Genomic DNA, 22,854 nt, shown 5'->3' on the forward strand with positions numbered 1-22,854 from the left:
AATTAAGATCCTGAAAGCCACGTGGTAAGGCCAAAAAAAAAAAGGCATTATTGGGATAACTGGGGAAATTTGAACATAGATTTTATATTACACAATACTGGATCAACATGAAATTTTCTGACTGTGGCTACATAGGAGAATATCCTTATGCTCATTAGATTAAATAGGAGATATACCATGTTATTGGGTTGGGAGATATAATATTGTTAAGATGGCATTTCTCTCTGAAGTGATCTATAGGTTCAGTGCAATCGCATTCAAAGCCCAGAGTTTGGGGGGAGGAGGGAATCCTGGTCCAGTGGGTAAGACTCCACGCTCCCAAAGAGGGGGCTGAGGTTTGATCCCTGGTCTGGGAACTAGATGCTGCATGCATGCATGCATGGTGCAACTAAGCATTTGCATGCCGCAACTAAGAAGTCCGCATGCCACAACTGAAGATCCCTCATGTTGCAACTAAGACCCAGTGCAGCCTAAATAAATAAGGTAATATTATTATTATTTTAAAATATATTTATTTTTTATTTTTGGCTGCGTCAGGTCTTAGTCATGGGATTTTTGTTGCAGCATGTGGGATCTTTCGTGCGGCACACAGGCTCCTTGTTGTGGCGCACAGGCTTCTCTCTAGTTGTGGCTCACGTGCTCAGTAGTTGCGGTGTATGGGCTTAGTTGCCCCACAGCATGTGGGATGTTAGTCCCCTGACCAGGGATCATACCTGTGTTCTCTGCATTGGAAGGCAATTCTTAACACTGGAACACCAGGGAAGTTCCAGTAAATATTATGAAACAAAACGAAACAAAACAAAACAAAATAGAGTTGGGGAATTCCCTGGCAGTCCAGGGGTTAGGACTCCATGCTTCCACTGCAGGGGTCACAGGTTCAATCCCTGGTCAGGGAATTAAGATCCCCCATGCCACGTGGCCCAGCCAAAAACTGAAAATAAACAAATAAATAAACTAATTAATTAATTTAAAAAACAGTTTCAGAAATTTAAGTTAGGAGAAATGCGCCTTTCTTCTGGAAATGTATTGAGGTTTAGTGGGAAAGAAAAAAGAGATTGGCAACATATTGGGGGCAAGTGATTTGGGAGTTGCGAGCTTGAGAGGACAATTTTGTGGAAGGAGTACACATATATCCTGGGTATATATCCATAGATATCTCTAGAAGGATACATAAGGACAATAGTTGTTCCCTATGTGGAGAACCGGAAAGGACATGAATGGGAAAGGAGATTTTTGTATCTTTTGGTTTTCATGCCATGTGAAATAAACAAGTAACTTATTCTAAAATATTTTCAAATTTATAACGATATTAATGTTAGTTTATATATGAGAAATTGTGACCCTTCTTTGAGGTCATATAGTTTGCATTAGATTGAAAATTGGAATTTCTTGTTTTAACCTAGATTTTAAGTTTAGACATATTAGGGATTCTGCTTTACATAAATTTATGTTTTTACTTGGAGTGGCAATATTAATTTCAAATATTGGGGGGGAAATTGCTTTTGAAAGCTTTTAGCATCACATATGAACCCTGTAATCGCTATCTTAAAATTTATCTTAACTGTTTCCATCCATGTTCATTTTTATAGTTTCATCAACCAGGGAGTTTTGTTTTACTGGTATAAAGAAATAAATGTGTCTTTGTGAGCTGACCTGGATTATAATTAGCTTTTAGTGGTCATATGTGTTCTCTTTTGTTACTCTGAAGGATGAATTTCCCCTTCAAGAGGCTGGTTTAGCAGTGAATTTTGCTATTTCAGAGTAGAGTAATTGATTGGAATTATTCTTTCCTTGGACTCTGAGCATATTTGAATTGGCCAGTATTTCTGGTGAGAGGTATGGTGACGTTTAAATACGGAAAGGAGAGGACAAAGAGCTTCCTCTTGTTAGCAAAAGTCAGACCTGCTTAACAGCAGCGAAAACAATTTATCCTCTTGTCTGAAAACCTTTTGCTCTTAATTAGGTCTTTCCCAAAGTATTTCACAACAAACAAAAGAGGCAGAAATTAATGTTTTCTCCTTCTTGTCTCCTCCTTCCTGTTTTTAGGAGCAAAAGAGTCTATATTGTCCTACTTATTTATCTTAGGTATCACAAAAGAGTAGATGGTTTCTATCAATTTTTTTTTCTATTTCAGTTTTATTGATCTTTTAGATGACCTGAGTCGACTAAAGCTTCTTTTATGTTGAACATTTTGAGGTGTACATCTAATGGCTAGTCAGATGGTAGGTTAAAAGCATAAAAATGCTCGTGTTTATCTCTGGAATTTTCTTCCAAGTGACTGGCACCCATCCTTTCACTTTTGATGTAGGTATTTTCTTGACCTAGGGGGTTAACAGGAGGTTTTCAGTTAGCCACTAGGATGCTTATTTGTAGAGCAAGTTCTCCACATTTTATCTTTTTTTACAGTTATCTTAGTTAATCTTGGCCCTTCGCTCTTCCCCATACATTTTATTTTTTTCTACTTTTTAATATATTTTTTAAAATTTTTATTGGAGTATAGTTGATTTACAATGTTGTGTTAGTTTCTGCTATACAGCGAAGTGAATCACTTATACATATATCCACTCTTTCTTTTCTCATGTAGGTCATTACAGAGTATTGAGTAGAGTTCCCTGTGCTATAGAGTAGGTCCTTCCTATATGTTTTAGAATCAGCTTGTCAAATTCTACAAAAGTCCTTTTGGGATTTTGGATGGAATTACATTGACATTATAGGTTATTTTTGGAAGAATTAACATCTTCATAGTGTTAACTCTTCCTATCTTTGATTATAGTTTATTTCCCCATTTATTTAGTCTTTGGAATCTAATTGTATAATCTTGTCCATAAAAGATTTGCACACCTTTTGTTAAATTTCGCAGTACCTGATATTTGGTTCACTGTTATAAATGGAATTGTTTAAAATTTTACATTTTCTATTTCTTGCTATTATATAGAGATACAGCTGACTTTTATATATTGGGTTAGTATTTAACAACCTTGCTAAGTGTTCCTGTTCTGATAATTTATCTAATTTCTTTTTGGTTTCCCATGTAGAAATAAAATTATCTTCAAGTAATGATAGTTTTATTTTCTCCTTTCCAATTCACATATATCATTTATTTTTATTATCTTACTGTGTTGAGAAGGATCCCTCATATAGAATTAGAAGAGAAGTGGTTATAGAAGGCATACTTTTATGAGGTTCATAAGGGAGTTACCTTTTCAAATTTCTAGTTTGCTAAGTTTTTTTTTTTTAATCATGAATGGATTTTGAATGTTATCAAATGCTTTTCTGTATCTGTTGAGATGAACATGTAGATTTTCTTCTTTAATCCGTTGATGTGATACTACTAGCTTGCAAATAATAATACTTCTTGCTTTTTCTGCCTCCTGCTTCCCAGGTGATTTATGGAGCTATGATTTCTTCAGTGGTGAGTTTGTGGTGTCACCTGAACCAGACACAAGTGTCCACACTCTCGATCCCCAGAAGCACAAGTATATTATCTTGGGGAGTGATGGTCTTTGGAATATGATTCCACCTCAAGATGCCATCTCAATGTGCCAGGACCAAGAGGAGAAAAAATACTTGATGGTGAGAAGTAACTCAATTCGATATTATTATCTACACATTGTTCTAGTACTTTTGTCAGGAGTCTTGAATAGGAACCAAGGATGTTCACCTTGAGTAGATTTTTGCATTTGCCCTGGCTGTAGAAGAAAGTAAAATATAGATTTCTGCAGCTTATTAGGGGAACAAGATAGGAAATAGATGAGTGGAACTAGATAACAAAACATACAACCACTGACTTCATTATGAGCAGCCCTTGACGTCCTGGCCTATGGAACCCTCACCGATCCTTCTTTTTATAAATTGAGATATAATTCACATTCCATAAAATTTACCTTTTTAAAGTATTCAGGTCAGTGGTTCTTAGGATATTCTCAAAGTTATGTAACTCTTACCACTAATTCCAGAACATTTCATCACTGCCCCCAACAAACCCCATAACCATTAGCAGTCATTCACTATCACCCCTGTTCCCTGGCAACCACTAATTTTTTTTTGTCTCTATGTATTTGCCTGTTTTGCATACTTCATATAAATGAGATCATACAATATGTGGCCTTTTGTGTCTGACTTCTTTCACTTAAGCATAATGTTTTCAAGGTTCATTCATGTTTGTTTGTATCAGTACTTTATTCCTTTTTATGGCTGAATAATTTTCCATTGATGGATATATAACATTTTATTTATCCATCCATTCATCAGTCAATGGGTACTTGAGTTGTTTCCACTTTTTGGCTATTTTGAATGACGCTGCTGTTAACATTCATGTACAAGTTTTTGTGTGGACATGTTTTCAGATCTCTCAGGTATCTACCTAGGAGTGGAATTCCTGGGTCATGTGGTAGCTCTGTGTCACCTATATTTTTAGTCAATTGCAAACCTAGAAACAACCATCAATGAGAAAATTCTTTTCTTTCCTTCCTGGCTTGCTTAAAAATTGATCTTCATTCTGAGCAATGACAAAGTAAGGAGATTTGGGAAAGTGCAGTGTTATTGAAGGCAAGGAAAGAGTGTTTTGGAGTAGTAGCCAGCAATGTCAAATTCTACAAAGAAGTAGAGGCAGATGGATGAAAACAGGGTGTTGGGTTTTACATTTAGGACCTTTTATTATTAGTGACTTTCAAGGATGAAGAGTTTCGGTTGAAGTGATGAGGGCATTAGCTAGCAGATTGGAGTGATGATGAAACAGTACTTTGTGAGCCTAGGAAATAGATGTAGTGAGTGTTCAGGAAGACAAGGGAATGTGCCATTGTTAGCTTGAAAAGATAGTGAGGGTCTTGAAAGCAGTTTTATAGTCTTACAAGAAAGATTGACAGAACAAGAGAAATAAGGGATATTGATGGAATGAAGGTCCAGAGCACATCGAAGTAACTGGAATCAATGGCTCTTTGGAAAAGATGATCTTTTTCTAAGATGGGAGGAATGGTAAAGCTATATTTTGGGGTGATAAGGCAGCAACATGAAAGAACTTGTATTAAATTGCCTCCATTCATTCCTTCAACTAACATGTTAGGCACTAGGTACAAAGGAAGCAAAGGTAAATAGAATATGGTCCTTGCTTAGCATTTACCATATTATTACAAAGAGGATATATAGATAGCCATCAGTACCATTTGATTGTGAGTTGTTTAAAGATAAGAGTCATGTATCTATTCGATTTTACAAACTTGGGGCTAGCATGATGCATTTGGTTAGTGATGTCAGATGTAAAAGAAAGATTAAATAAAGACTATTTTGTCTATTGGATATTGTTTGTTTGCTATGCCAGCTTGTGGGGTCTTAGCTCCCCTAGCAGGGATTGAACCTGGGCCCTCGGCAGTGAAAGCGTGGAGTCCTAACTGCTGGACTGCCAGGGAATTCCCATGTCTATTGGATTTAGAATTCTTTAATGATGAGAGAGAAAGAGAGAAACATTTCAGTGGCATGATGAGGCCAAAAGCCAGTTTTATTGGGTTGGGAGAACCTAAGTGTCATAAACACCTAAGTGTTTTTAGAATGAGTATTGAAGGAAGCATTCATCTAACAATATTTAGAACCAGTGTTGAGAACTGAGAGGGAGAAGATAGGAAACTTGTGAGGACTGCATAAGGCAGTTTCATGGATGAGAGTGGTGTTTGAGCAGGTCGTAAAGGTGGAGTTGAATTTACCAGGTAAAGAGATGAAGGGAAGAGAGTGAAGCTTTCCAGGCAAAGGAATAGAATGTATAAAGTCAGAGAGAAGAGACAAATACAGCACATTCAGATTTCACAAGTAACTTGATGTGATTTCGAAGACAGGAGGCAAAAAGGTTTTGAATGGTCTGTTATGAAGTTAAGTCTTAATAGTCAGGTAGTGGAAAGTATTGAAAAGCTGCATTTTAGATACGCATTTTAGAAAGCATACTCATGGCAGAGTGGAATAGAGGGCAGATGATAATGGATGTGAGAATTTTATTTATTAGGAGGTGTAGGGAAAACATCTTGCCCCTTACTAAATTAAACTGATGCAAAGTTGGTAATGAAAGAGAATGGGTGTCAGCAGTGAGTGATTAGTGAAGAATCCCTGAGAGAAGGTGAATTTTGATGAATGGAATCATATTTATAAGGTCTGTCTCTGCCTCTCTTCACATGTTGATTCCTATTGACAGTATCTGATTTGATTTTAGTTTAATTAATTAATTAATTAATGGCTCCCTTGGGTCTCTGTTGCTGTGCGCTGGCTTTCTCTAGTTGCAGTGAGCGGGGGCTACTCTTCATTGTGGTGCACGGGCTTCTCATTGCGGTGGCTTCTCTTGTTGCAGAGCATGGGCTCTAGGCACGAGGGTTTCAGTAGTTGCGGCATGTGGGCTCAGTAGTTGTGGCCCGCAGGCTCTAGAGCGCAGGCTCAGTAGTTGTGGTGCACGGGCTTAGTTGCTCCACGGCATGTGGGATCTTCCCGGACCAGAGCTCAAACCTGTGTCCCCTGCATTGACAGGCGGATTCTTAACCACTGCACCACCAGGGAAGTCCTGATTTTAATTTTTTTTTTTTTTCTTTTTTTTTTTTTGGCGGTATGCGGGCCTCTCACTGTTGTGGCCTCTCCCGTTGCGGAGCACAGGCTCCGGACGCACAGGCTCAGCGGCCATGGCTCACAGGCTTAGTTGCTCTGCGGCATGTGGGATCTTCCCGGACCAGGGCACGAACCCGTGTCTCCTGCATCGGCAGGCGGATTCTCAACCACTGCGCCACCAGGGAAGCCCCTGATTTTAATTTTTTAAAAAATGTTTATTTATTTATTTGGCTGCACCCGGTCTTAGTTGTGGATTGTGGAATCTAGTTCCCTGACCAGGGATAGAACCCTGGCCCTCTGCATTGGGAGTGCAGAGTCTTAACCACTGGACCACCACGGAAGTCCCTGACTTGATTTTTATTAATGGATCTATTAGGCTTCCTCTTTGGAAGCTGCTGTTATGTTCCAAATGAAAATTTTTGCAAGCTTGATCTAAAGCAGCAATGGATTGAAAAAAAAAAGAAAAAGAAAAAGAAACATATGCACATACAAGCAAAAAAGAAATGTGGGACTCCCCTGGTGGCGCAGTGATTAAGAGTCCGTCTGTCAATGCAGGGGACACAGGTTAGAGCCCTGGTCCCGGCAGATCCCACATGCCATGGAGCAGCTAAGCCCGTGCACCAAAACTACTGAACCTGAGCTCTAGAGCCTGCGAGCCACAACTACTGAGCCCATGTGCCACAACTACTGAAGCCCATGCACCTATAACCGGTGCTCCACAACAAAAGAAGCCACCGCAACGAAGAGTAGCCCCTGCTCGCTGCAACTAGAGAAAGCCCGCACACAGCAATGAAGACCCAACACATCCATAAATAAATAAGTAAATAGAAATGTAGACTTTAAAAAAAATACATAAGTGGTAGAACTGACAGAACTTGGGTTTTAAGGAGGGAGAACATTATGACACCCAAATTTCTTAGTGGTGGCTGGAAGCTGTTATCAAGAAGAAACACATTATTTTGGGGGGAGGGAGGGATAATTCATATAGGTATGTTGAATAGGACATGCCTTTAGTTCATCTAGATAGATATTTTCAGTAGGCAGTTACTGAAAGGCAATGCCTGGAAATGCTAATTTCAGTGTTAATGGGAGTTAAAGCTGTGACAATTTATGACATTACCTAGTGAGACAGTAGGGTGGAAGAAAAAGACACAGTATTAAGGGGGCCCAAATCAACAGAATCCGAGAGCTGAGGGAAAATGTAAGTAAGGTAGTAGAAATGGCTTATGTAGATTTCTTTTTTATGGAGGTTTGCTGGGAGGGAAACAGGCACACTGAAAAAGTCAAAGGTAAAGGAGTCCTTCAGTGAGTTCTCAGTGAGCTAGTATTTGGAGAGTGGTGCAACATGTACACTGGGGAATGTAATAGATTCATGAATTACAGGTTAATGCTGCCTTTCATCAATTGTGAAGTGCATATTTTTTCATATTAGAAAGGGGGGAACAAAGCAATGTTTAAAAACATCTTTACAAAGTGGTACTTGTGGATGCAAGGATGGCTTAATATTAAGATTTTAAAGGAGCTGAGAGGAGTTTTTGCAGTTTGCCATCATTAATGTGTTGGAATACTGTAATATGACCAAGATCAGACAATCCCAAATAAAAATGATTCCGTTTCCCAAGGAAAGAATGAAAAAAGCCCAGTTCTTTATTTGGTTTCAATATATAAACTTGAGGCATATAGCTGACAGTTAAATGACATATATGTTATATATTTTTTAATAAAGTGCTTATAGTATGGTAGTACATTATATATTATTACATAGTATACATTATAGTACATTAATATTTTGTACTTATAATACATTAATATATGCATTTTAAAAATTAGGGTATAGTTGCTTTACAATGTTGTGTTAGTTTCTGTTGTACAATGAAGTGAGTCAGCTATATGTATACATATATCCCCTCCCTCTTGGACCTCCCTCCCACCCCCCAATCCTATCCATCTAGGTCACTACAGAGCACCGAGCTGAGCTCCCTGTGACATTAATATATCTTGTTACATTACATAAAGTAACATATTAATTAAAAATTTTTTTCCCCTTATAGTTCATGACACATTTCTTTTTCAAACATTTCCACTCATTTTCATTATTCAGTTATTTCTAGAGGTAGTTTTTTAAGATAAGTAGTTCTTTTCTGGAGCACATCATTTTCTTTCCTGTTCTTTGAAACTTAGCAGTTATTAAATCCATGTATGATGCTGTAAGTTTTATTCCAAGCCACATTTATTTGTATAACACAAGTTCATTTAATTTGTTTTGTTTTGTTTTTTACTCTTTCTGTTTGTATGTATTTGATCTTTATACTGTAAGCACTTATTGTATTGCTTTTTTCTTCATAGGAGTGACATTAGCCATTTATATATATATATAAATGGCTATGTGTGTATGTATATATGTATGTATATATATGTCAATATATATCTATCTGTATGTATATATATATATGTCAATATGTATACATATATTTAATGACCACTTTTATTTCCTTGTCTCTGAATTTTGTTCATATCCTTAGACAGTTTTTATGTTGGGATTGTCTTTGATTTGCAGAAGCTCTTATTTTAGGAGGAAATTGGCCCTTTGCAATGAGTTTTTTTGCCATGTGTGATTATTTCATTTGTGAATTGTTTATCTATTATAACTTGATGTTTACTTCCCCTTTTTAGATAACTTCTGTATAACTTTTCCTAAGTAAGTTTACAATGAAGACCAAGTTTCTTGCTACCAAAAAGATAAAAATACAGGTGAAATTTAACCACAGGATAAGACCTTGTCTTATTTTTTTAAATTTAGAGTAATACTGTTTTAGCATAGTTATGGGGTTTGTGGATAAAGTTTGAAATTTTAATTATTTATGTAGGCCATGTTGAACACGTGATTTTTCATTTGATACAGATGTAGTGGCAACAAGGTCTGAGTTGTTATCTTCCTTCTTATTCTTTTAAATACAGGGTGAGCATGGACAGTCTTGTGCCAAAATGCTTGTGAATCGAGCTCTAGGCCGCTGGAGGCAGCGTATGCTTCGAGCAGATAATACTAGTGCCATAGTAATCTGCATCTCTCCAGGAGTGGGCACTCAGGGAGATTTCACCAATGAAGATGAGCTCTATCTGAACCTGACTGATAGCCCTTCCTATAATAGTCAAGAAACCTGCGTGATGACTCCTTCTCCGTGTTCTACACCACCAGTCAAGGTACACAGTTCTCTAAAATTTAAGTTGTAATAGAATTTCTCTGGCTAGTATTACCCAAAAACAGTTTTCAGATTCTTTATATAATAGAATTTCAGATTTGAGCTAGTGTCAAGAAAGTGATAGATCTTTGTCATGTAAATTATTGTCAGTAGGCCATCTACACATAGGTACTATACTGAATGCCAGCTGTATGTGGAGCACCTAATAGAAAAGTGATTAGATATGGCCCCTGAAGAATATTAACAATATTAATATTTGGAACTTATTGATTCCCTTCTGATAGTATGAAAGTTTGTAAGCATTTTTTGTGATGCACTTCCATTTGTGGTATTTCATTTGAACCTCATAACCCTGAAAGCTAAATAGTGCAGATGTTATTCCATTTTATAGATAATATGACTGAGATATTGAGCAGTTTGAATAATATCATACAGAATCAAGACTGAACTGGACCTTAGGATATCAGACTTTAGAACTGGTTGTCTATTAACACGGATAAGAAACATCATTCCTATTTCTTATCCATGTTAATATTGAATGAATTTAAGATGTGCTGTGAAATAAACAAGTTTAAATGCTACTGTATTTCCCTTTTTCAGATTTCGTCCCAATTTTTTCCTACTAATAATTAGTAATATCTATAGCTGTTTTGATATACCTGGCCTTCTGAGAATGTGCTTTCAGAAGAATGACCATTAAAATGGGAAACACAGGGCTTCCCTGTTGGCGCAGTGGTTGAGAGTCCGCCTGCTGATGCAGGGGACACGGGTTCATGCCCCGGTCCGGGAAGATCCCACATGCCGCGGAGCGGCTGGGCCCGTGAGCCATGGCCGCTGAGCCTGCGTATCCGGAGCCTGTGCTCCGCAACGGGAGAGGCCACAACAGTGAGAGGTCTGCGTACCGCAAAAAAAATAAAAAAAATAAAAAAGGGAAACACAGTGGAATTTTATGTCATGTATTTAGGCAGTTTTTTAAGATGTTCAAAGCTACACAGTACAAAGAATTTATTTAATTTTGGGTATTGTGATCCTATATGGAGTACTTGGAAGTTTACTATTACCGCTTTCCTATATTTTACTTCACTATATATATGGCAACTTAATTTTCCTTACATGGACTCTTCATTTAGAAATTGACAAATTAATATTTTATGCTTATTTTCTTAAAAGAATTTCTTGTCAAAGCTTTGTTTGCTTTGAAAACTCTTGAATAATAATGCAGATTGAAATCTTTTAAAGTCTCTTCATTCTCTGAGTATTATGAAGGAGCTTATGTTCATTTGAGAATTCGCTCGTTTCTGTATTTGAATGTATTCATTACTTTCGTGTTTCCTAATGTGTTTGTATTTGAATAACTGAACTTTAGGCAGTACAGAGAAGGAGGCCTTAAGGTGGAGGTAAGGATGAGGGGATAGAAGATATTGTGATAGGAATAAATACTCTTAATATTGATCTCAAAACTTATTGCCATCTGTGGATTGGTATTAGTAAAATTGAACATAAATTGCACCTAGAAATAGAAATAATTTTTAAAACATATTTTAAAATTCTGAAAAATAATGATCTAACAGTTTTACTAAAGTAAAGCTTAGGAGATTTATGTATGCACTGACTTATATGTAGGCATAGTTGTTTGTTAACCATCTGGCCCCACCTAAATATGAAAATAGAGCCTTTCAGAACAATCAGTATTGTTGGCTCTGGCTTAACAAGTAGATAAAGACAAATCTCTGCCCCAAAGATTGTGTTTTGTTTTGTTTATCTTAACCATGGCTACTCACAAGTATCTCTGATGTATTTCATTGTTACAATAATCTTATGTTTAGTAACATCTAGATATAAATGACATTTTGGTTGATTTTGAATGGTTTTTAAGACCTACCCACATTAAGACTAGGCACTTGAGACGAGGTTATCTATCTATAGACATGTGAACTTCTGTCTGAATCGTAAGCTAAATTGGTAGTCAAATCCTTGTTTTCGGACAGATATAGTAGAAATACATTACTATGGCACAGATTTCTTTATCCTTTCTTTAGGGCAAAACTAAATTTAGCTGTTTTTTAAATACGCCAAGAGCTATAGGAAAGAGGAATGAGGAAAAGAGTTCTTCCAGAGGATTAACACTTAGTTTCAGTTGTGTTCTAGGCACAACTTGTAATTAGTTGTTTACTATTGGATTATAAAATATATGGAGCTCTCAAGAAAGCTGATCTCTGAAGTAGTGAAACTTTTAAAGTGTGAGTTTTTAGGATGTAACCTCTCAATATCACAAGTGTTTTATGAGCATGTAAGAAGGCTTAGCAATACAGTAGTAATTAATCTGGGATGAGTCTAGTAATCTAGGCAGTTGCCTGAGCTAACAAATGCAATGTATTTCCACAGAATGCCAATAAAAAGAGAAGGAAAAGTTCAAGGAAAAAGTGAGGGAAGAAAAGCCAGTGCACCTGTAGTATCAGAATAATAATTTGTGAATTTAAGAAGACACAGCACAACAGAAATTACAGTAAATTGTGTTAACTCTGACATCATCCCATTGTTTTTCTTTTGTAAAGGAATTCCATCTATGTCTAACATTGTTGCATAAACTAGAGCAATATGTTCTATTTCTGTAAGTGGCTTGATTAGTACCTTTCTTCTTGTGCCTAAATTAGTGATGTGCTTATTTGGTAGTAGGAAGCCTTGTGTCTACAGAATTTATCTGCTGCCTGGTCTTGTTGCAAATCCTTTTTCTATATTAAACCAAGATGAACTTTTAGTCAAAAATTATTAATGACTATAGTTTTCTGTGGTCAGTCAGAACATGCCTTGTGATCATGGTAGTAGGCATTGGAATCAACCTAATGCAGAGGGGATAAATTCACAGACAAGTTGTTGTTGATATTATTGAAAGCCAGATGTAAATATTCTAGAACAGAGACTGTCCTGTTATCTGTTCTCAACACTGGTATTTTGAAATAAGGTTGCTGCCCAACATCTAGTCAGTGTTAAAACAGATAAGAATTGAGCTTTCAGTAAACCATGTAGTATAAAATAAATAAATGAGCCAATGACCCCAGAAAGGAAGACTGTATTCTTAGTTAAAAAAAAAAAGGTAGCAGCATTCTATTGGGGGCAGTACCAAATTAGGAACTTTAGGGTTTCTCATCTCTAGCCTCCATTGGACCTAAAGTTCATTTTTTTTCCAGTAAAGCATGTTCATGTTACATGGTTAAATTGAAATGCTTTTGATTGCTTCAATTTCCTTTTTTCTTTTTAAATCTAGAAACGTTAAAGGGAACATTAGTTTTATAAATACGCTTTTTTATAGAGCACTTTCTCGAAAGGCGTTATTCCTAGGGGATTTTATATTAGAGGGAGACCAGATAATATGTCTTTGTTTACCATTCTACAAAATGGTTTACTTGGGCTCTTCAGAATATATTACTATTTTAATAAATTTGATTTGATTGAGAGAGGAAATGATTGAGGGAAATGTTACACACTTGGGCAAGAGATAGTATTTATGCTTAAAATTTGTACTTAAGAAAGTATTAAAGCAATGATTTTCTAAAATATTATAGTGGTAGATTTGTATTTGATAGGAAGAATGTTCTTATCTGTCTGGAGATGGGACGATATTCTGAATACATATGGATCTGAGGCACTACACCTAAAGGAGTGGTGCATATCTGAACCTCCTGTGAAGCTTTTTAAAAAGCAATACCTGAGGGCTTCCCTGGTGGCGCAGTGGTTGAGAGTCCACCTGCTGATACAGGGGACGCGGGTTCGTGCCCTGGTCCGGGAAGATCCCACATGCCGCAGAGCGGCTGGGCCCGTGAGCCATGGCCAATGAGCCTGCACGTCCGGAGCCTGTGCTCCACAAGGGGAGAGGCCCGCGTACCGCAAAAAATCCCACAACAATACCTGAAAGTTAACATATGATTTTCACTTATATCTTTTTAAAAAAATAAATTTATTTACTCTTGGCTGTGTTGGGTCTTCGTTGCTGTCTGCAGGCTTTCTCTCCGTGCGGAGAGAGGGGGCTACTCTTTCTTGTGGTGCGCGGGCTCCTCATTGTGGTGGCTTCTCTTGTTGCGGAGCACAGGCTCTAGGTGTGCGGGCTTCAGTAGTTGTGGCACGTGGGCTCAGTGGTTGTGGCTTGCGGGCTCTAGAGCGCAGGCTCAGTAGTTGTGGCTCATGGGCTTAGTTGCTCCGTGGCATGTGGGATCTTCCTGGACCAGGGCTCGAACCTGTGTCACCTGCATTGGCAGGCGAATTCTTAACCACTGTGCCATCAGGGAAGCCCTCACTTATATCTTTGACAGTTGCCCCAGCCATACTCAGTACATTCCCATATGTCCTGTTTTCTCAAATAACAGAACAGCATCTAGTGTTTGGGAGATGGGTGCAAAGCAACAGTCTAAAATTCCATTATGACAGAGTTGCTTTAATGTTGCGCTTCACATTTTCCACACTACTGAATATTCAGAAATTAAAATATATAAAGTAGGAAATAAACCCCCCAAATAAACAAATTTGTCACTTATTCTAATGAAATCTTTTCATTTCCCCAATGGTTAAGCTGAATTCTAGGATAAATTATTTCTTACTTGGTTTACCTTCTTGTTTTTCAGTCACTGGAGGAGGACCCATGGCCAAGGCTGAACTCTAAGGACCACATACCTGCCCTTGTTCGTAGTAATGCCTTCTCAGAGAATTATTTAGAAGTCCCAGCTGAGATAGCTCGAGGGAATGTCCAGGCTGCATTCATATCCTCAAAAGATCCAGAGCCACTTGAAGAAAATTGCACTAAAGCCCTGACTTTAAGGATACATGATTCTTTGAATAATAGCCTGTCAGTTGGCCTTGTGCCTACCAATTCAACAAACACCATCATGGACCAAAAAAATTTAAAGATGTCGATCCCAGGTCAAATGAAAGCTCAAGAAGTTGAACGAACCCCTCCAACAAACTTCAAAAGGACATTAGAAGAATCCAACTCTGGCCCTCTTGTGAAGAAGCACAGACGAAATGGTTTAAGTCGAAGTAGCGGTGCTCAGCCTGCAAGCCTCCCCACAAACTCACAGCGCAAGAACTCTGTTAAACTTACCATGCGACGCAGACTTAGGGGCCAGAAGAAAATTGGAAATCCTTTACTTCACCAGCACAGAAAAACTGTTTGTGTTTGCTGAAATATATCTGGAATTTTTTTTTTCCAAACTTCTAAGAGGGCTTTTTGAATTTGGTGCCGAAGTTGAACTTTTTTTAAGGGGACAAAATAAAAATAGTATACAGTTTGACTTTTTGGAATTCAACAGTTTTATCCTGGCCTTGTACTTGCTTGTATTATAAATGTGAATTTTGTAGATGTTAGGGTATAAGTTGCTATAAAATGTGTGTAAATTTGTATCCTTCACACAAACTCAGTCTCTTACTCTGATACACAGTAAATGTAACAACAGGGCTAAAGGTTTAAAAAAAATTCAAAAGAATCTATTTGATTTTAGAAATACATTTAAACTTTTAAAAATGCTTATTAAGAAATTTGTATAAGTCACTTGTGATGAAAACTACACAACTTTTTAAAGTAAATTATGAAGCAAACTGGAAAAGTGATGTATTTTCATAGTGACCTGTGTTCCACTTAATGTTTCTTAGAGACAACTAGTGTCTTTTAAAAATTATTCTTTTTTTCTGATTTCATAATTCAGAACTAAATTTTTCATAGAAGCAGAAGTGTTGAGCCATGCAAAAGCAGCTGGGTTTTAGTCTCCTTGTCCTAATTAAAATACTATGCAGTATCTCTTATTTCATTCAGTAGCATTTTTTCTAAACATTAATCATCAGATTTGCTCACCAGATCTTTGAAGTAGAAGGTGGTAGGTTTGCCTAAAAAGATGCCCTTCTCAATCATCCCAGACAGTGGCATTAGTAGGTCTTAACAGTAGTTATATCCTCTTCTAGTGTTTGCATAAAATATATGAAGTTTTTCTTGCTATGTCAATAACAGATGGTGCTGCTAATTCCCAACATTTCTTAAATTATTTTATATATCCTGTGGTTTTCATTGATTATATGGACATGTTTGTTCATCTAATAAAATCAGTGAACTGTTACTGATGTTGCTGGATTTTTGTTATTGGTTTGTTTTAATGGTATATATTAACTTTTTGTTAGGCCATGATCAAGCTTTAGAGTAACAACTTAAAATACATGTAATGTTCATTTTTGCAATCTTGACTTTTAAATTTTAACTTAGAGTACATCAAATCAGGCTAAATATACAATAATAAGTATATGGTTAGGTCAGTTATGGCTTATAAGAGTTTGATGAAATATTACATAGCAATTAAAAATGAACAAAACTTTTTTTGGTAATATAAGAAAAAACTAAAAGGAACTAATACCAAAATATTAAGAGTCTGTTGTTTTGTTGTGATAAATTGTTCTACAAGAGAAATTTTAAAAATTAATTTAGAACAGGACTCTAAATGAGACATTGAAGAGTTAATCCATGCATTCAACATTGACCATGCACCTACAGTATGCTGGGAACTGTGCAATTGGAAGCACACCAGTTTTCCATAAGAGGATTAATTGAGGGCTTCCCTGGTGGCGCAGTGGTTAAGAATCCACCTGCCAGTGCAGGGGACATGGGTTCGAGCCCTGGTCTGGCAAGAACCCACATGCCATGGAGCAACTAAGCCCGTGCGCCACAACTACTGAGCCTGCACTCTAGAGCCCGTGAGCCACAACTACTGAGCCCATGTACCACAACTACTGAAGCCCACGTGCCTAGAGCCCGTGCTCTGCAACAAGAGAAGCCACCACAATGAGAAGCCCGCACACCGCAATGAAGAGTAGACCCCGCTCGCCGCAATTAGAGAAAGCCCATGTGCAGCAATGAAGACCCAATGCAGCCAAATAAATAAATTAATTAATTAAAATTTCCTTTAAAAAAAGATTAATTGAGGACCAGTGGTTCAGGTGAAACAATAATTTTGGCTAGTTTTTCAAAACTAGAGTTTGTTTTTCGGATCTTTCCAAGGTAATGACATATAGCAAGTAGCATACACTTTTGGAGTCAATTTTTTGTGAAGAATTTTTCCATCTTTATTTTTCAGATCAATTTTTAAATGTAAATGTCATAGCATTTTTCCTAGGTCACATTTATAGTGCCACAGAGTCCAATTCCATACCATACTAATAGCTAGCTAATACTGGAAACATTTTTGGTTTGAGATACATAACTAAAAGGTAAAATTAGCTCTCTTTTGTATGTGTACCTAGGGCTGTTTTTAGGCCTTTACTTTAACGAGAAACAAACACTACTTTTTCCTTTACTCACACTCATAATACTTAAGATGCCAGATGTGTGGGTTTTCCTACACCAAGCAATGCTGCAATGTTCTGCAGACACCAACTGGGTGTCCTACAGTTCAGTTCAGTCTGACACTATCCATCTGATCCCACAAGTTAAGGGTCTCATGGTGCTGCCCCCACTTCAGATGCCAATTGCAAGTCCCAGGTTGTCACCTACTCTTCTGACTGGCTGACTATAAATCAGCATTCCCACAATCACCACCTCAGGTTTGATACTTTGCTGGAACAGCTCACAGAACTCAGGGAAATGTGTTTACTCGTTTATCACATAATAAAGATATAGATGAACAGCTAGATGAAGAGACATCAGGAAAGTCCAGAAGGGTTCCAAGTGTAGGAGGTTCTGTCCCCATGGATTTGGGTTGTACCACCCTGCCAGCACATGAGTCTGTTCACCAGTCTGGCAGTTCTCCAAAGCCCACAGTTCAGGGATTTTCATGGAGGCTTCATTGTATAGGCATGATCAATTATTAACTTAATCTCCAGCTTCTTCTCCCAGGAGGAAGGTCGTGGTGTTACCGAACTCAGGTTCTGCTGCTCGCCACTGGAAAGCCAGTATTCAAGAGATGAGAGTGTTGGTTGGAAAGGAAGAGTTGCTTTATTCAGGAAGTTTGCAATCTGGGGAGAAGACGGACTGATGTCCAAAAATCAACTTTGAAGATTCTGCTTGACCATGAAAGTTTTTAAAGGGAGAATCATCTGGGGAAGAGGGATCGGACCTCCCGTGTGCAGACTTTCTTCTGATTGGTCGATGGTGAAGTAACCCAGCCACGTTCAAGGAATCTTATGCTCAGCCTTAAGTTACCATTCTCCACCCGAGTGGGGGCCATAGTTCCTACAGAACTCAAAGATATTGTTATATTCCTTGAGGAGGAACCAGGACCCTGCCCCACAGCTGCACTTATCGTTTCTTGACTGCTCCCCCTTTGTTTCTGCTTTCCCTCCCCTTCCCTGATAAACAGCAGTTTGAAACTGCCCTTTGGAATTCAGGGAAGGCCAGGAGCCTATTTTACAAAGCCTATTTCCTACAAACAAGAAATGGGGGACACGCAAAGGATTTGTACCAGATATGTATCAAGGATATGTATCAGATTGTTATGTACACCGCTTGGGGAGGAACTAGGACTTTTATCACTGAACTATTGTTTCTTGACTGCTTTTCCATTGTTCCTGAATTCCCTCACTTCCCTTAATATCATTAATTACTGAGACCTGTTCAAGGGCAAGCTTCGTGACCAGGCTTAGATGACAAAATGGCTTAGGCCAAAATAGCTTCTCTTATGTCAAGAAAGCCAGGCCTGGTTCTCTTTCTCCAAGGACCCCCTACCCTATCTGCTTACAGTTCTTTATATCTTCTCTTTTTTGAGATTTTCTGTTTTTCCATTCATGCCAAGTGTTCACAGTTGCTTGCAAGAGCATTTGTATAATATTGGTTTAAAGTGTCAGATATTATTCTTTGTCATTTAGGTATTGGCATCTGTTAATTGTTTTTGTCATGCAAATTGAGGTTTTCCTGGTTCTTTGTAAACCATGTAATTTTGGATTCTATCCTAGACATTTGAATATTATGACAATCTTATTTAGCTCTTATGGAGATCACTATTTTAACAGGTAGTCAATCTGGTTAATTCACACTGTTGCAGGAAAGAAAGTGGGGCACAAGAGGATGGTCACGTCACGTCCCAGGTCTCAGGCAAGTCCCTGGGACCTGGGACGGCTGCTGAGTGTGGGTTCTTGACTTCGTGCAGGAAATAATTCAAGAGCAAGCCATAGTAAAGTGAAAGAAGGCTTATGCAGGGAGATGCACACTGAATGTGGGTCATCTCAGAAGGCCAGAGGCTTAAGGGTATGGGGTTGTCAGGTTTTATAGAGGTGGGTAATTTCATAGGCTAATGAGTGGATTATTCCAACTATTTGGGGGAAGGGGCAGGGATTTCCAGGAATTGGGCCACCGCCCATTTTTTGGCCTTTTATGGTGGGCCTTGGAACTGTCATGGCACCTGTGGGTGTGTCATTTAGCTTGCTGACATATTACAATGAGCATATACTGAGGCTCAATCATCTGCCATCTTGGACCTAGTTTGTGCTAACCAGTTTATGTCACATCCTCAATGGCTGTCATTCTTTAAAAGGTTGTGCCCTGCCCCCTTCCTGTCTCAATGCCACATATTCCAACACACCTTCTGTGGTCTGTGGTTTCAATATCAGTTCATTTTCCAAATCCTTTGCCATTGTGTAATTTGATCTGTCCCTTGTGTTCATCACCCAGTGGCTAGTTGGGGACCTGGGCAGTGATCTATCTGCCAGTTAAGTTCTTAAAGGCTTTAATATGCTGATTAGGATCAGATTCATGCCTAATGTACTCAGTGGGGTTGCTTTCCTGAGCTCCTCCCTCTCTACAGTCTCCATGGTACTTTCCCTTTCTTTGGGGTTCTTCTTTTTCAGGCAGAAAGCTGAGGCTTCAGGAACCATGCACTACTATCACTTTGCCTGAATTTGGGACTAAATGGCTTAACATCTTTGAGTTTTGGTCCCCACCTGTAAAATGCAGATAATAATACTACAGTGGCAGGTATATAGTACTAAATAAATGTTTATAAATGTTTCCTAATATTAAAATTTTAGCTTCTCAAAACTGTTACTACATATTCAGTTTTCACTGATTTAAAGCAATCTTTATCCAGGTTTACGTATATGAGGGGAAGATAAATTATGCCATGGCCATCATTAAAACAGTTGATGAAACTAATTTTTGGTCTTTGTTAATAGTTTTACTTTCTGTTATCTTTTTTTTTTTTTTTTTCAGTATGCAGGCCTCTCACTGTCTTGGCCTCTCCCGTTGCAGAGCACAGGCTCCGGACGCGCAGGCTCAACGGCCATGGCTCACGGGCCCAGCCGCTCCTTGGCATGTGGGATCTTCCCGGACCGGGGCACGAACCCGTGTCCCCTGCATCGGCAGGCGGACTCCCAACCACTGCGCCACCAGGGAAGCCCCATTACTTTCTGTTATCTTTAATGATAAATACAAGCTCCCAATTGTAGGATAAATTACTGGGGTTCTGACATGTAATTTTTTCCTGTTAGTGAGCAGAGTCTTATGGAAAATAGAAATGAAACAAATAATCCCTCTGTTAAAGAGTTTACATTTTAGCTAAATAGACAATGGAATTATAATCATGCAGAAATATATAATCAGGCACAAAACAGTTACAAAGTAGTACCCATGTGTCAAAGATAAAGGGTAACCACACTTCATGGTTTGCAGGGGACAGTCCTACTTTACCTTATTTTTTGGGTTTAATTATTAATAGAGCCTCATTTCATGAAGGTTTCCTAGGCAGGATGACAAATTACATGGCCACTTTATAAATAGTAGTTTCAAGAGAATGACAAAGCCAAAAAAAATTATTGTATTTTCAGCAAGTTTGCTGGGCCTGAGAATAAGCAGAGTGGGCTAAAGAGATCTATGGGTTATAGGGTGAAGGAACCCAAGATAGTAAACAAATACTTAGAATTTCAAATAGCAATGTGGGAAATGGTGTGTTAGAAACCACAGTTATCTAGTAATATGCAGGGCGGACACATGGCAGGCATTGTAATTAAATATATGTGAGGTGATATAACCTTGGATTATGTTGGTTTTGCAATTCTGAAGTTTAGAATTATAATTTTTAGGAGATTACCACAAATGGTAGTGTTCAAAAGTTTCAGCCTGATGAATGCACGAGAGAATGTCCATGGAGTAATTAATGTATGTTTACCTCACAATTAGAGGATTTTAGAGAAATATAATTTTTTTTTTTTTTTTTTTTTTTTTTTTTTTTTTTGCGGTATGCGGGCCTCTCACTGTTGTGGCCTCTCCCGTTGCGGAGCACAGGCTCCGGACGCACAGGCTCAGCGTCCATGGCTCACGGGCTTAGTTGCTCCGCGGCATGTGGGATCTTCCCGGACCAGGGCACGAACCCGTGTCTCCTGCATCGGCAGGCGGATTCTCAACCACTGCGCCACCAGGGAAGCCCGAGAAATATAATTTTAAAAAAATTTAATTTAATTTTTTTTTTTTTTTGCGGTACGCGGGCCTCTCACTGTTGTGGCTTCTCCCGTTGCGGAGCACAGGCTCTGGACGCGCAGGCTCAGCGGCCATGGCTCATGGGCCCAGCCGCTCCGCGGCATGTGGGATCTTCCCGGACCAGGGCACGAACCCATGTCCCCTGCATTGGCAGGCGGACTCTCAACCACTGCGCCACCAGGGAAGCCCGAGAAATGTAATTTTTTAATAGAGATTTTCTAGAGCAGTTTCAGGTTCACAGCAAAATGAGAGCAGAAGGTACAGATTTCCCATATATGGCCTGCCTTAACACATGTACAATCACCCTTGCTATCAACACCCCCAACCAGAGTGATACAATTGAACAACTGATGAACTTACACTTGATAATGATTTCTTTACCTCTTTGTTTTCCTTTTCTCTTTTTTCTTTTTTTTTTGGCTCGGCCTGCAGGATCTTAGTTCCCGACCAGTGATTGAACCCCTGCCCTCAGCAGTGAAAGTGTGGAGTCCTAACCACTGGACCGCCAGGGAATTCCCTCTTTGTTTTTCCTTATGCTTGACTGACAATTAAAATATTAATGTTCACCATAGCTCTATGTGAAATCAGATTATTTCACCACTGCTTAAATCATGTGATTATTGTCCAAGTGTTTTTGGTGGCCAAAACAGCGAGGATATGGCTTGTTTGAGGCTACAAAAAGAATCCTAATCCGACCAAACAAAAAGAGGGGAGAAAGTATAAACTGACCTTGACATTTGGTTTGCATATGGATAGTTCTCTGACAAATCTCTGGGAACTGGGAACTTTTGTTTTTGATTTGCATGGCCACTGGAGAGGCAGTTTTAGTAATCAGTGATTTATTACAATGGGCCATTATAGCAACTGGAAGAACAAGGAGGCTAGCTTGAAGTTTACTCTCTTACACTGAAAATGAGTTTCCTAGCTGGGATTGCTCAATCCCAAGAACAGATTGTGAAGTTTCCCCACGTCCCAATAATCTGAAGTGACTCATCAGCTGGCAATACGTACTAAGCACCCACAATTCACGTCCATTCAAAACATGATCACCACAAATTCTATTTTCTCTCTATTTGAAGGCTGATGAGAGAATCGAACACCATCTTTGTGGAGAAAAATCGGAGTATAGCTGGGTTTCTTTTTGTTGTTGTTGTTGGGTTTACTGCAGCACTTTTACTTCCTCACAATGGCACACTGCTGGGGTCTAATAGTCTCACATGACAGTAGAAAACCAAAATCTGTTGTCATCTCTTCAAGAATTGAGAATTGCATGCAAAAACCTTACATAAGTTAAAAGGATGAATAAATTTACAGATGTGAATGCAAACTGTTTTCCAACTCAAGGCAAGGAATAACATATGGTGGTGTTCTGGCAGGAAATCTTCGGTAAGAAAGGAAAGCAGGTCCTAAGGTTCGGACTTTCACAACCTGGTAAAACTGGCAAGTTAGTAATTACAACGAGTTAATTTGTACAACTTTCTAACTGGTTCTGAGAATTTTAAATTTATTTACACCTCATAAGAATCCCACTTGTGGAATTGTGAGGCTTGTGCTCACTTTGGCAGCACATACACCAAAATTGGAATGACACTGCGAAGACTAGCATGCCCTTACATGCAAATTCATGAAACATTCCATATTTTT

The 22,854-nt window shown here is 38.4% G+C and overlaps 1 protein-coding gene and 1 pseudogene across 2 annotated transcripts in view; both read left to right on the forward strand.

Moving 5' to 3' along the window:
- The window catches only part of PPM1D (protein phosphatase, Mg2+/Mn2+ dependent 1D), a 53,460-nt gene extending 37,295 nt beyond the window's left edge, over positions 1-16,165 (forward strand). Inside the window, exons 4-6 of one of the 2 annotated variants that reach the window (XM_059047577.2) lie at positions 3,383-3,573; positions 9,535-9,777; positions 14,393-16,165. In XM_059047577.2, the coding sequence (XP_058903560.1) occupies positions 3,383-3,573; positions 9,535-9,777; positions 14,393-14,950 (992 nt within the window). In that variant the 3' untranslated portion in view covers positions 14,951-16,165. The remainder of the gene's footprint in view (positions 1-3,382; positions 3,574-9,534; positions 9,778-14,392) is intronic. The other variant, XM_059047578.2, reaches the window with a different exon arrangement.
- Positions 16,166-22,759: 6,594 nt separating this feature from the next.
- Positions 22,760-22,854, forward strand: LOC131747209 (U6 spliceosomal RNA; annotated as a pseudogene).

This window comes from Kogia breviceps, chromosome 19 (assembly GCF_026419965.1).
Source record: "Kogia breviceps isolate mKogBre1 chromosome 19, mKogBre1 haplotype 1, whole genome shotgun sequence".
Taxonomy (NCBI): Eukaryota; Metazoa; Chordata; class Mammalia; order Artiodactyla; family Physeteridae; genus Kogia; species Kogia breviceps.